The sequence below is a fragment of the Salvelinus namaycush genome, chromosome 37 (genome assembly GCF_016432855.1).
Source record: "Salvelinus namaycush isolate Seneca chromosome 37, SaNama_1.0, whole genome shotgun sequence".
Lineage (NCBI taxonomy): Eukaryota > Metazoa > Chordata > Actinopteri > Salmoniformes > Salmonidae > Salvelinus > Salvelinus namaycush.
Genome location: NC_052343.1, coordinates 8,608,509 through 8,621,519, shown reverse-complemented (window position 1 = coordinate 8,621,519; position 13,011 = coordinate 8,608,509). Strand labels below are relative to the sequence as shown.

The 13,011-nt window shown below is 42.1% G+C and overlaps 2 protein-coding genes across 2 annotated transcripts in view; both read left to right on the top strand.

Annotated features, from left to right (window-relative positions):
- The window catches only part of myom3 (myomesin 3), a 54,296-nt gene extending 50,468 nt beyond the window's left edge, over positions 1-3,828 (top strand). The window contains exons 28-33 of the mRNA XM_038977399.1: positions 424-529; positions 1,533-1,696; positions 1,984-2,020; positions 2,244-2,266; positions 2,384-2,439; positions 2,770-3,828. Coding sequence (XP_038833327.1) covers positions 424-529; positions 1,533-1,696; positions 1,984-2,020; positions 2,244-2,266; positions 2,384-2,439; positions 2,770-3,036 — 653 coding nt within the window. The 3' untranslated portion in view covers positions 3,037-3,828. The remainder of the gene's footprint in view (positions 1-423; positions 530-1,532; positions 1,697-1,983; positions 2,021-2,243; positions 2,267-2,383; positions 2,440-2,769) is intronic.
- A 704-nt stretch (positions 3,829-4,532) lies between these two features.
- On the top strand, positions 4,533-5,957 carry LOC120030857 (fatty acid-binding protein 10-A, liver basic). Its single transcript, XM_038976340.1, has 4 exons — positions 4,533-4,780; positions 5,078-5,250; positions 5,550-5,639; positions 5,843-5,957. The coding sequence occupies exons 1-4, from the start codon at positions 4,714-4,716 to the stop codon at positions 5,891-5,893; spliced, it is 381 nt and encodes a 126-aa protein (XP_038832268.1). The 5' UTR covers positions 4,533-4,713; the 3' UTR covers positions 5,894-5,957.
- The last annotated feature ends 7,054 nt before the right edge of the window (positions 5,958-13,011 follow it).

Sequence of the window (13,011 nt, the reverse complement as noted above, 5' to 3'; positions counted from 1 at the left end):
TTTTCATGTTCAAAACTGTGCACTCTCCTCAAACAATAGCATGGTATTCTTTCACTGTAATAGCTACTATAAATTGGACAGTGCAGTTAGATTAACAAGAATTTAAGCTTTCTGACAATATCAGATATGTCTATGTCCTGGGAAATGTTCTTGTCACTTACAACCTCGTGTTAATCGCATTAGCCTACGTTAGCTCAACCGTCCCGCAGGGGACCCACCAATCTTGAAGAAGTTTTTAACTTCTTAAGTAACAACGACAAAACCCACATCCTGACTACAGGTTGGAATCAAAATACAAAATGTATTGGACCTAGACTACAGTTTAGACAGCCTGTCCTGTCAACTGTCAATATCCCAACAATGACATTCTGTCACAGAGTATCATCTCTCTGAGTTTGACTTTTTCCTCTCTCTGTGACACAGCGCTGTCTGCAGGCCCAGTGAGGATTCAATGCACTGCTATGGGCTTCAAGCTCTACTGCTCTCTCAAGTATTATATCAGCTACATGAAGACCAGCTGGCACTTCAAGTGAGTTCCCTTGCCTGGCCTGGCCTCTGTACTCTGTCCTGCCACACGGGCTGTGCTCCAGGCCTACTGTTTCCACTTTGTCTACATTATACAGTCAGCCTATGCTATACAGAGTAGGGTGAAGCTGCCCCTAGGCGCTGAGCTTGGGTCAGTTTAGCATTTTCCCCACTAATTGTTAAGGTTGGGATTGGGGGAGGGGAAGTTGATCCTAAATCTGTATCTAAGGGAAACATCACACCAGAGCATTGTACAGGGAACAGGGACTGGACTTTTAGCGCCACCTGCTGGCAGCTTTTATGGTTCGCACCAACCACTAACCCTGGTTCTACAGAGTTACGGAGCAGGCAGGCTTTTGTTCTAATCCAGCATTAACACACCTGATTCAACTAATAGACTAATCATTAAGACTTTTGATTAGTTGAATCAGCTGTGTTGGTGCCTGTCTGGAGCAAGAGCCTGCACATCCTGTACCTCTCCATTACGAGAGCTGGTGATAACCCAACATGGAAAAAACACATGAATTTCACATGTGAACACAGGTGGAGTGTTCCAAAAACACATTTTCATGTCATCACATGTGATCTTATGTGAAGTTAATGTGACAACATGTGACAACATGTAACTCAACATGTGATAACATGAAACTACACATGTGAAATTGTGATTTTTCACGTGATTGTTCTGTAAGGGCACTGCTGTAGCAACATGGTTTGTTGTCTGATTTAAACTCAGAGTTGCTTTAGCGTTTGTGTTTTTCTTCACATCGCCCCACAGCTTCCTTAGTGAGACAGTCTGAGCCTTTAATCCCAAATCCATCTCATCTCACCAGTTTGAAAAAGACCAAACGTAAAGGCTTTTACGAACAAACTTAGAACTGAACAAGTAAAGCCCTCAGACATAAATAGTCATGGCCATGTGTGGAAGTATCTTTTGTTGGACTTTAGAAAAACAATATTCTATTCTATTGAATTGTATTATCATATTCTATTTCATTGTGTATCAGGGAGAGTAGGATTGACCAGTTGGAGAGGTGTAAGCCTGGCAGCAGTATGCAGAAGCTGTGGGTCGAGGTCTTTGCGCCCACGGAGAACGATAAGGGGAAGTACACTCTGGAGATGTTTGACGGTCAAGAAAAGCACACACGCTCACTGGACCTATCTGGACAAGGTTAGTCTGACCAGTCTGATTCACTCAAAAAGCAGTATTGTCTCAAAGCAGTTAAGAGAAATAGGTTTCATACAGGGATTTTACTGTTTCAGATTCATGTCAATGTCTTCACAGTTAGAATGTAAACTTCAGAATTTGACTATTGTTACTCAATTATAATTAAATGTGTCTGCAATCTTGATCTACATTCATATCTTCCAAGACAGGCAGTTAATGAATATTACATTCTTCCTACATACAATTCAGTGATCTATATTTAATTATCTCTCTCTTTCTCTCTTTAAAAGCCTTTGCTGATGCTCTGTTGGAACACCAGAGGTTGAAGTAAGTGCAGTACCATATTTGATGGTGCGCGCCCAGCATGGCTTGCAGTGGTAAACACTAACACAAACAATTGCAGGTACTATTTTCTATCACTATTCTCACATTGGACAAACAGAAAACTGTTCTACATTCAATATTGATGAGTTGACATATAGTATGGTAATGGATATGAAACCATTTGCAAATGTATTTACCAGTTTTACCCTTGCTCTTTGCTACAAAGGCAAGTGGCGGTTGCTGAGAAAAGTGAGTAGCCTACTCTTTCATTGTTTCTTAATAATTGTATTTTCTGTACACTGGAATGATTGAATGAGCTTCCTATGGATGATTAAAAGGGAGTAAATGTCCTTCTCGTTGCTTTAGATCGGGCCAGGGTGACCAAGGGCCTACCAGATGTGGTGGCTATCATGGAGAATAAAGTAGGCTAACTACTAAATAATACTGTTCTATTACTTGGTTACCATGTTCACTAGTACTTCATTATCCTTTTACGTACGATTTTTGTGATTGTACTGTTAGACCAACGAGTAGAAGTGCTGATCTAGGATCAGTTTAGCCTTTTAGATCATAATGAATACAATTAAATGGACAGGGGGGACTGATCATAGAGCAGCATCTTCTCCAATACGTTTTTTTTTTTAAATAACCTTACCTGCTCAAGTCAACAGTGATAAGTGATATTTGGTCATTGTTCATATTTACATGGACTGTTGTGAATCATGTCATCTTTATTTCCCTCTCCTCCTCAGTCTCTATGTCTGACCTGCTTCACTGATGGTGACCCTGCCCCAGAGATGTTCTGGCTGAGGAACGACAAAGGCATCGTCTCGGGGGGCCAGTTCAACATCGCCAACGAGAATAAGTGCAGCACTCTGACTGTAAACAACGTGACTAGCGAGGACACGGGCAACTACAGCATCTTTGTGCGCAACCAGTACGGCACTCAGACGGTCAACGTGACCGTGAGCGTGTACAAGCACGGCGAGAAGCCCCCGCCCGATGCAGTGGAGATGTAAGGAAGGAAGGAAGGAGTGTTGGTTTTGTTGCACGAAGAGAGGATTCCAACTGGGAACAGACGTCAATTCAATGTCTTTTCCACGCTGGTTCCACATGATATGGAAACAACGTTGATTCGACCAGTGTGTGCCCAGTGGGTTGTGTTTGTATGGTGGTTGAGCCAGTTAGTTTTCATGGGGTTAAATTAGAGTTAATGAGGAGTGAAATACAAGAAGCAGTTAACTTGTGGCATTTGGATGTAGCAATGACTAAGAAGTTACATGTGCAAGAGGGAATGCAGTCAATTTGAGGTCCAGTCAAACTGCGACAACCTGTATTCTTGTGTCATTATACTACCAATAAATATCCCAAGAGTGTCAGCAACAATTTTATGATGTCGCCCCTTTCTTTCTGGAGCAATTTAATTTAGGACCTGTGAGCAGGGACTAGAAAGCTCTGAAGTAGGATTCATTGGCCAAGGCGAGCACGTTAAATGTTCATTTCATGTCTTGACAGCAGCAGACTTGATCCGAATTCCAATTATCTCCCCTATTGTACTTCACTAGATATGTCATGTTAGTCATGCACATGGAGCAGATTACATAGGTGCACGACACGTCAAGCGCGTTTTTCTATGTCAACCTAATTTATGCTTTGACCTCCGTGTAATGAGGCAGTAATCTCACTCATTCAGAGTCTGCACCTGCAGCTTAAGTAGGTCTATTAGCTTGTTGGCTCTCCACATACAGTATTTGTCATATCATGTGTCTCTGCAATCGCTTGTGTGCTGCTAATAAAGTCATTTGATCTTGGTGGCTTGACACGGTTTCATTCACCTCAACATGCTTCTGATGTTGTTATTGTTTGCCCTGTTTGAGATGTCTGCCAGAGGGATTCGTCATTCAATGATTATTAGAAACATCTCATAAAAGTGTGGGAAACCATTATGCATGCAAAGAGTAGCTACAACATGTCTTCTGAACTGATAGAAGAGCTTTTGTCCAAGGTGTCATTCACCCATCGCCTGGTTAAACAGTCGGGTAGGTTGTTTTTAGGAAGATTCCACAGGACATCAGACCTGGGTTCGAATACTATTCAAACAGTTTCAGAGTTTGCTTTAGCCTGCCCGGAGAGCCATATGGTCTGGTTTGCACTTTTGCAACGATTTTAGCGGTTCCATTGTACTAGGCACGCTCGATAAAGCCCAGCTAAAGTATTCAAAATTATTTCATATAGCAATTTAACCCAGGTTGGCATTTAGGACAGTATTGCAAGAAGTGATCCCCCGAAACAAACTTGAGATCTGCGTGTCAGAAGTTTCAGAATCTATTGGGATGAGTAAAAATATGTCATTTTATGGCTATATTTTATGGCTATATTTTATGGCTATACGATAGCACAGCTCAGACGTAACATACTCTTCCCCATCCCAAGACAACTGGAAGTTGGGGTCATGCCAGACAGAGATGTAAGTGAACTCTGGGTTGTTCAAACAATGGGGGACATTACTTCAGAGGCTGTGTTACTGATTAGACACAGAGGCACAGAGCGGAGCCCCTTCTACCTGCTGATATAAGTAGCTGTGGGGGACACAGTGCCGTCTCTACATTTGTGTTGAGCTTCACACAGCTGTCTCAGGCTCTTATTGCCCATTTTGGTGAAGGAGGAGAAACCGGACCGGTACAGACACAGACGACATGGCCTTCAGTGGAACGTGGCAGGTGTATGCTCAGGAGAACTACGAGGAGTTCCTCAGGGCCATCTGTGAGTTTCCTAAAGATTCATTACATTGCACGTATAGGGTTGTTTAGGGATGAATCTGAAATGTATTTGCTTGATTCCTCGTGTCCTCTTTCTCAAAACTCATTGGAGGCTAGAAGATTAATGGTACCTCCCCTCTGACCTTCTCATCTAATGAGTTTTGAAAAGGAGAGAGGATGTAAGGAATCAAGGAAATACAAGAGATTCAACTATAGATTCCCAACTATGACCCAAAATGAAAAGGTAGGGTTTGCCTCCATGGGTCCAAGCTAATGAGTCATCCTCCTGCCCATCCATCAGCACTCCCAGAAGATGTTATCAAGCTGGCCAAAGACATCAAGCCCGTGACTGAGATCCAGCAGAACGGCAATGACTTCGTCATCACCTCCAAAACTCCTGGCAAGTCCATCACCAACTCCTTCACCATCGGCAAAGAGGCCGACATCACCACCATGGATGGCAAGAAGCTCAAGGTAAGCAATTCCAATTTACCTGACTGTGGTGAATCTATACATATGAAAGCATTGATTGATTCACTGACATATTGTTAAATCGACAGGTTTCATCTTTGAATTGAAGTCCAGTAATGCTTGGTAGTTTAAAGTTCTGTCTTATGGATGTTCTGTCTTATGAGGGAGGGGGGTCAAGACGATCGTCTTGTATCTGCAGTTGGTGTACGTCTTGTTCAGTCTTCCAAGTTTCTTAGCTCATCTGTCCTCACTCGTTATTGCTACACATGACTGATCACCTCTCTCTTCTCTGGCCCCTACAGTGCATTGTCAGACTGGAGGGAGGGAAGCTGATGTGCAACACAGATAAATTCACACACATCCAGGAGCTCAAAGGAGGAGAGATGGTTGAGGTAATTTGACCTAATGTTGGTAACACTGAAAAATAACACACTACACATCTGTCAGTACAGTGTGTCAAATATAAGCATATACAGTTGTGACATATGGGGCACAGGTCAAACAAGCTGGCTATTTCTACCTTGTGTGGTTTTATTTGTATATGAGTGACCTGACCACAGTAACTAAACACTTTTCACTACCTCCCACATTTCAGACGCTGACAGTGGGCTCTACGTCACTCATCAGGAGGAGCAAAAAGTTGTGAACCTGGAATGGTAGCAGGCAGGGGGCAGTCCTTGGCTATTTAAATAAACTTGCTTGACGTAAAACGTGTGGTTTATTACGTGTGCTGTGAATCATCTAATAAACACTGAACACTGATTGGATAATAGAAACTACCGGTCAAAAGTCTTAGAACACCTACTCATTCAAGGGTTTTTCTTTATTTTCACTATTTTCTACATTGTAGAATAATAGTGAAGACATCAAAACTATGAAATAACACATATAGAATCATGTAGTAACCAAAAAAGTGTTAAACAAATACAAATATATTTTATTTTGAGATTCTTCAAATAGCCACCCTTTGCGATATTACTGCACGGTTGGAACTAGAAGCACAAGCATTTCGCTACATTCGCATTAACATCTGCTAACCATGTGTATGTGACCAATAACATTTTATTTTATATGCCTTGATGACAGCTTTGCACACTCTTGGCATTCTCTCAACCAGCTTCAACTGGATTGCTTTTCCAACAGTCTTGAAGGAGTTTCCGCATATGCTGAGCACTTGTTGGCTGCTTTTCCTTCACTCTGCAGTCCAACTCATCCCAAATCATCCCAATGTGGTTGAGGTCTGGGGATTGTGGAGGCCAGGTCATCTGATTCAGCACTTCATCTCTCTCTTTCTTGGTAAAATAGCCCCTACACAGTTTTCAACATTGTCCTGTTGAAAACCAAATGATTGTTCCACTAAGCACAAACCAGATGGGATGGTTTATCGCTGCAGAATGCTGTGGTAGCCATGCTGGTTTAGTGTGCCTTTGAATTGTAAATAAATCACAGACAGTGTCACTAGCAAACACCCCCAAACCATAACACCTCTTCCTCCATGCTTTCCGGTGGGAAATACCCATGCGGAGATCATCCGTACACCCACACTGCATCCCACAAAGACACACTGGTTGGAACCAAAAATCTCTAATTTGGACTTCAGACCAAAGGACACATTTCGAGCGGTCTAATGTCCATTGCTGGTGTTTCTTGGCCCAAGCAAGTCTCTTCTTCTTATTGGTGTCCTTTAGTAGTGGTTTCTTTGCAGCAATTCGACCATGAAGGCCTGGTTCACGCAGTCTCCTCTGAACAGTTGATGTTGAGATGTGTCTGTTACTTGAACTCTGTGAAGAATTTATTTGGGCTGCAATTTCTGAGGCTGATAACTCTAATGAACTTATCCTCTGCAGCAGAGGTAACTCTGGATCTTCCGTTCCTGTGGCGGTCCACATGAGAGCAAGTTTCATCATCGCGCTTGATGGATTTTGATACTGCACTTAAAGAAACTTCAAGAAAATGTTCCGTATTAACTGACCTTCATGTCTTAAAGTAATGATGGACTGTCGTTTCTCTTTGCTTATTTGAGCTGTTCTTGCCATAATATGGATTTGGTCTTTTACCAAATTAGGGCTATCTTCTGTATACCCCCCTACCTTGTCACAACACAAATGATTGGCTCAAACGCTTTAAGGAAAGAAATTCCACAAATTAACTTTTAAGAAGGCACACCTGTTAATAGATATGCATTCCAGGTGACGACCTCATGAAGCTGGTTGAGAGAATGCCAAGAGTGTGCAAAGCTGTCATCAAGGCAAACGGTGGCTATTTGAAGAATATCAAATATCAAATATATTTTGATTTGATTAACACTTTTTTGGTTACTACAAGATTCCATAGGTGTTTTTTCATAGTTTTCATGTCTTCACTAATATTCTACAATGTAGAAAATAGTAAAAATAAAGAAAAAGCCTTGAATGAGTAGTTGTTCTAAAACTTTTGACCGGTAGTGTAGATTTCACATATGATTCAAAATACACAGTCTATAATTTCACAATGCCCTTTCAAGTCGGGTACATAAACTCATTTCACATTGTGAAACAAACCACTGAATCGCTAATACATAATTTACATTGAAGATGTACAAAAACCTGTATCCTGATTGAAATGAATGTATGTACAGGCGCTAACCTACGGATTTCACATTACTGGGAATACAGATATGCATCTGTTGGTCACAGACCTTTAAAAACAAGGTAGGGGCATGGATCAGAAAACTAGTCAGTATCTGGTGTGACCACCATTTTCCATAAATGTTGTCACACTCCTTTTCAATGGCTGTGCGAAGTTGGTGGATATTGCCGGAAACTGGAACACGCTGTAATATATGTCAATCCAGAACATGCTCAAAAGGTGACATGTCTGGTGAGTATGCAGGGCATGCTCAGCTTCCAGGGATTGTGTACAGATCCTTGCGACATGAGGCCATGGATTATCATGCTGAAACATGAGGTGATGGCAGCGGATGAATGGCACGACAATGGGCCTCAGGATCTTGTCACGGTATCTCTGTGCATTCAAATTGTCATCAATAAAATGCCATTGTGTTCGTTGTCTGTATGCCTGCCAATACCATAACCTCAATGCCACCAATTTCACGCTCCTTCAAAACTTGAGAGAAATAAGCTTTTTGTGTGTATGGAACATTTCTGGGATCTTTTATTTCAGCTCATGAAACATGGGACCAACAACTTACATGTTGCATTTATATTTTTGTCCACTATACGGATTTTTTTGTTTGTTGCTGAAACCTTCCTCAGCATACATGGTCATTACTAAATACACAGGTGGCCACAGGTGTTCAGACTGATGGGCAATATTGGCCAATAAAATCAAAGCAGGGGATTCTCAACTGAGTATGACTTCAGGACAAGCTGATCTTTCCATTGAGCTGCTCCAGTGGGCTTGCTCCGGGAAGTACGCCGGATGGCCCCACTGGGCACAGATGTCAATTCAACGTCTATTCCACATCGGTTCAACGTCATTTCATTGAAACGATGTGGAAACAATGTTGAAGGGGTCTGAATACTTCATGAATGCACTGTACCTAGTATCAGGCATAATTACACGTGGCCATTGACCAATTTTATAAAATGACTGCAAAATAGAGTTGGTGATTGAAATAATTAATACTGGGGTGTATTCATTACGTCTTTCAATGGAAACCGGTTACCGTTTTAAGAACCAAAAGGATGCAAACAGTGCAAACAGAACAAAATGGGGATGGACCTCCCTGAATTTGTCCAATACAAACTCTTGTTTTCGATGCAAAATGTCTTCCGTTTAAAGTAAACGGTTTCTTTTGCAAATCTTTTTGCAACAGACAAAATTATTTGCAACAGAATCAACGTAAGGAATAAACCCCAGCTGTCAATGACGTTTGACTGGCCATCTTCCATTTTGTGCTTCCGATCTTCCCCCTTTTGCACATTAGTTTGACTAATCTACAACGGCTTATCATTTACTGTATGTGATTGTGAAGGAGAATGAATGGGCACAAGCCAAGGTAGAGAGACTGCTAGGGAACCACCTGCTTGAACAACCGAGCTTCCCCCCACTAAGGCTGTGTTTAGACAGGCAGCCCAATGCTGACATTTTTCCTTCCTTTCAATTAAGGCCTAGATAACCAGGTGAGGGAGTTCCTTACTAATAACTTACCTTAATTCATCAATCAGGTACAGGGGGAGCGAAAAGGCCCCCCGTGGAATGAGTGCCGTGCACTAATTGGTCTTTTGACCAATCACATTAGATCTTTTTCAATGCTGATCTGATTGGTCAAGAGACCAATTAGTGAAAGAAAAGAAAGATCAGAATTGGGCTGCCTGTCTAAATGTAGCTTAAGGTGTGGTGAAGGACAACAACCACTAACAGGAGAATGCAAGAGGCCGGTAAGTAATGCAAGTAAACTGAGTTATTAGCAAAACATTCTCAGCCAGGTTTTGGACTGATAAATTATATGTAGAATAAAAAGTGTAACCATTCAGTAGTACTCCATTTGCACAACACTGAAACCATGAAGGGCAACTAGTTCAACCGCGCTGGAACAGACATGATTTTCATCTTATGCAAAATCCCATATTATACAGTATATTATGGAATGAGCAGAGTTTTTTTTTTTTCTACCCAAAATCACAAATGCATGAAAAGTATTATTTTGTTCCCCACTTTAGAAACCATGCACTTTTTACAAGTTATTCCAGTAAAACAGACCTGATAAACAATGTTTAAAATAAATGTACAAACATTTAGGGTGCACACCCACTAACAGTATCATAACAATAAAAACTTTGCAAAAAAGGGGATGGAGTATCCACAATTAAATACTTGACAGAACATGTACATAACTAAAAGAAAAGCTGTATTCTGATTCAAATGAATGTGTGCACTCATTCAAGTCAAGATGACAGACAATGCTTACACATCTGAAATTATTAGATGAGGCTCCTAAAGTCCAACTTTCACTAACAACCAACAAGGGAGTGAAATATCTAACACATTTTCAAAACCCATCAGACAGTTTTAATGGGACAGTTTGACACACATCAAAACCTCACATGCACTGGCCCAGCACACATAGGCTCGCTAGGCCTACACAAAACACTTCTTCAGTATCATGCCATTCACACATTTGTTTGTGCATGCCGCCACCTACCGTGCAGTAGTGGATCATGTTACAGATTGATACGAAAAATGCATATTGAACAGAAATGCACCACCAACCAACCCTACACATACAGTACCAGTCAAAAGTTTGAACACACCTACTCATTCAAGGGTTTTTCTTTATTTTTACTATTTTCTACTTTGTAAAATAATAGTGAAGACATCAAACTATGAAATAACACATATTTACATTTACATTTAAGTCATTTAGCAGATGCTCTTATCCAGAGCGACTTACAAATTGGTGCATTCACCTTATGATATCCAGTGGAACAACCACTTTACAATAGTGCATCTAACTCTTTAAGGGGGGGGGGTTAGAAGGATTACTTTATCCTATCCTAGGTATTCCTTGAAGAGGTGGGGTTTCAGGTGTCTCCGGAAGGTGGTGATTGACTCCGCTGACCTGGCGTCGTGAGGGAGTTTGTTCCACCATTGGGGTGCCAGAGCAGCGAACAGTTTTGACTGGGCTGAGCGGGAACTGTACTTCCTCAGAGGTAGGGAGGCGAGCAGGCCAGAGGTGGATGAACGCAGTGCCCTTGTTTGGGTGTAGGGCCTGATCAGAGCCTGAAGGTACGGAGGTGCCGTTCCCCTCACAGCTCCGTAGGCAAGCACCATGGTCTTGTAGCGGATGCGAGCTTCAACTGGAAGCCAGTGGAGAGAGCGGAGGAGCGGGGTGACGTGAGAGAACTTGGGAAGGTTGAACACCAGACGGGCTGCGGCGTTCTGGATGAGTTGTAGGGGTTTAATGGCACAGGCAGGGAGCCCAGCCAACAGCGAGTTGCAGTAATCCAGACGGGAGATGACAAGTGCCTGGATTAGGACCTGCGCCGCTTCCTGTGTGAGGCAGGGTCGTACTCTGCGAATGTTGTAGAGCATGAACCTACAGGAACGGGTCACCGCCTTGATGTTGGTTGAGAACGACAGGGTGTTGTCCAGGATCACGCCAAGGTTCTTAGCACTCTGGGAGGAGGACACAATGGAGTTGTCAACCGTGATGGCGAGATCATGGAACGGGCAGTCCTTCCCCGGGAGGAAGAGCAGCTCCGTCTTGCCGAGGAGTCATATGGAGTCATGTAGTAACCAAAAAAGGTGTTAAACAAATCAAAATATATTTGAGATTCTTCAAAGTAGCCACCCTTTGCCTTGACGATAGCTTTGCACCCTCTTGGCACGCTTGACAGCTCACCCAGGTGGGAGAAACAAAATGATTAAGACAGGTATTCACCCGGCAGACTGTCAATCAAAATGCCCAAATTATCTTTCTTCTTCACCATCAAAATCACGATAGGCCTACAGCACATGTCAAAGTCATTCCCCGGTAGGGTCGGTGAGTGTCCTCAGGTTTTCGCTCCTCCCTTGTATTTGAACGATGAATTAAGGTCACTAATTAGTAAGAAACTCCCCTCGCCTGGTTGTGTAGGTCTTAATTGAAAGGGAACCAAAAACGATCAGACCCTCCATGGGATGAGTTTGAGACCCCTGGCATACAGGTTCATTCTAAAAAGGTGCATATTTGGGCAACAACCATGTGCAAAGATGGAGTCAGATTGGAAGCCTAATAAACAACCAGTTCATGTGTTCTTCTTCTTATTATTATTTGAGTATAAGGGTGGTTGGTATTCAATATGTTGCATTACCACCCCCAACTGGACTATAATATTAACATATAATTTTTTTTTAGCTATTATACAAACTAATCACCCTTCCAACTAACCCTACACTCATTTAAAAAAACTACCCCATTCCACTACTTTGACCCTATCTATGCCTGCACCATGCCAACAGCCTGGGAGGACAGGACACCACCACTCAACACACCCTGTAACTCTAATGAAAGTCAAATCTCGTATACCCAAATACTTCTCTGCCTCGTTCATGCATCGCCAAAGAAGGGTTTTTCTACTCTCTCCACCTATGGTAATCAAACAACGTGATTGGTCAATTGAACATTTAATCTACATATTGGTCAAGTTTTTGTAATTGATTGGCCGTGTTCCTCTGCCCAGACGCATGCCAGATCTTACAACGCCTGGATAGGTATTTTAAGTATCCGCTAACCACATATGTTATAGCAACCTGTCAGTCGATGACACAGTCGGGGACGTGGTACGCAACCATTGGTTGACGCATGAAACGTCTGAGCAGTAGAACGTGACCATTGACAACTCACATCATTTTTGTATTTGGTTCATACAGTTCAACAGAGGACTGTATCTGTGCGATTATGGCATATGTGACAGCATGAGCAGTCCCATTGAGGCTATCTCCATTTCAAAGGCTTCAATTTTCTTCTTCTTTTGTTTTGAAAAAAAGTGTAAACCTAATATTGGTTTACCGCCACCTGCAATGCCGGAGAACTGAACCAAATCTTGGGATTTATTTATTGCAGCCAATAGATGGCGACGATATAGTTTAAAGCCATTTACTAACCATGTGCATCCCAATTTGAAGAAGACAATGCTTTGATCACTGGCTGATCGCTCCCAACCCATAGGAATCCCCACCCAGTTGACTACTTTAAAATACCCGAAGCCCTCAAAGGCAATGTCCATGCTAAAATGTGTTATATACATCTAGAGTAATGTTTCTAACTCTTAATTGATT

Bases quoted from the DNA above. Each gene is read 5' to 3' on its own strand.
- LOC120030857 (XM_038976340.1), top strand. From the start codon at position 4,714: ATGGCCTTCAGTGGAACGTGGCAGGTGTATGCTCAGGAGAACTACGAG. The intron at 4,781-5,077 runs GTGAGTTTCCTA...CCCATCCATCAG, and splicing joins GGAGTTCCTCAGGGCCATCT to CACTCCCAGAAGATGTTATC. The intron at 5,251-5,549 runs GTAAGCAATTCC...TGGCCCCTACAG, and splicing joins TGGATGGCAAGAAGCTCAAG to TGCATTGTCAGACTGGAGGG.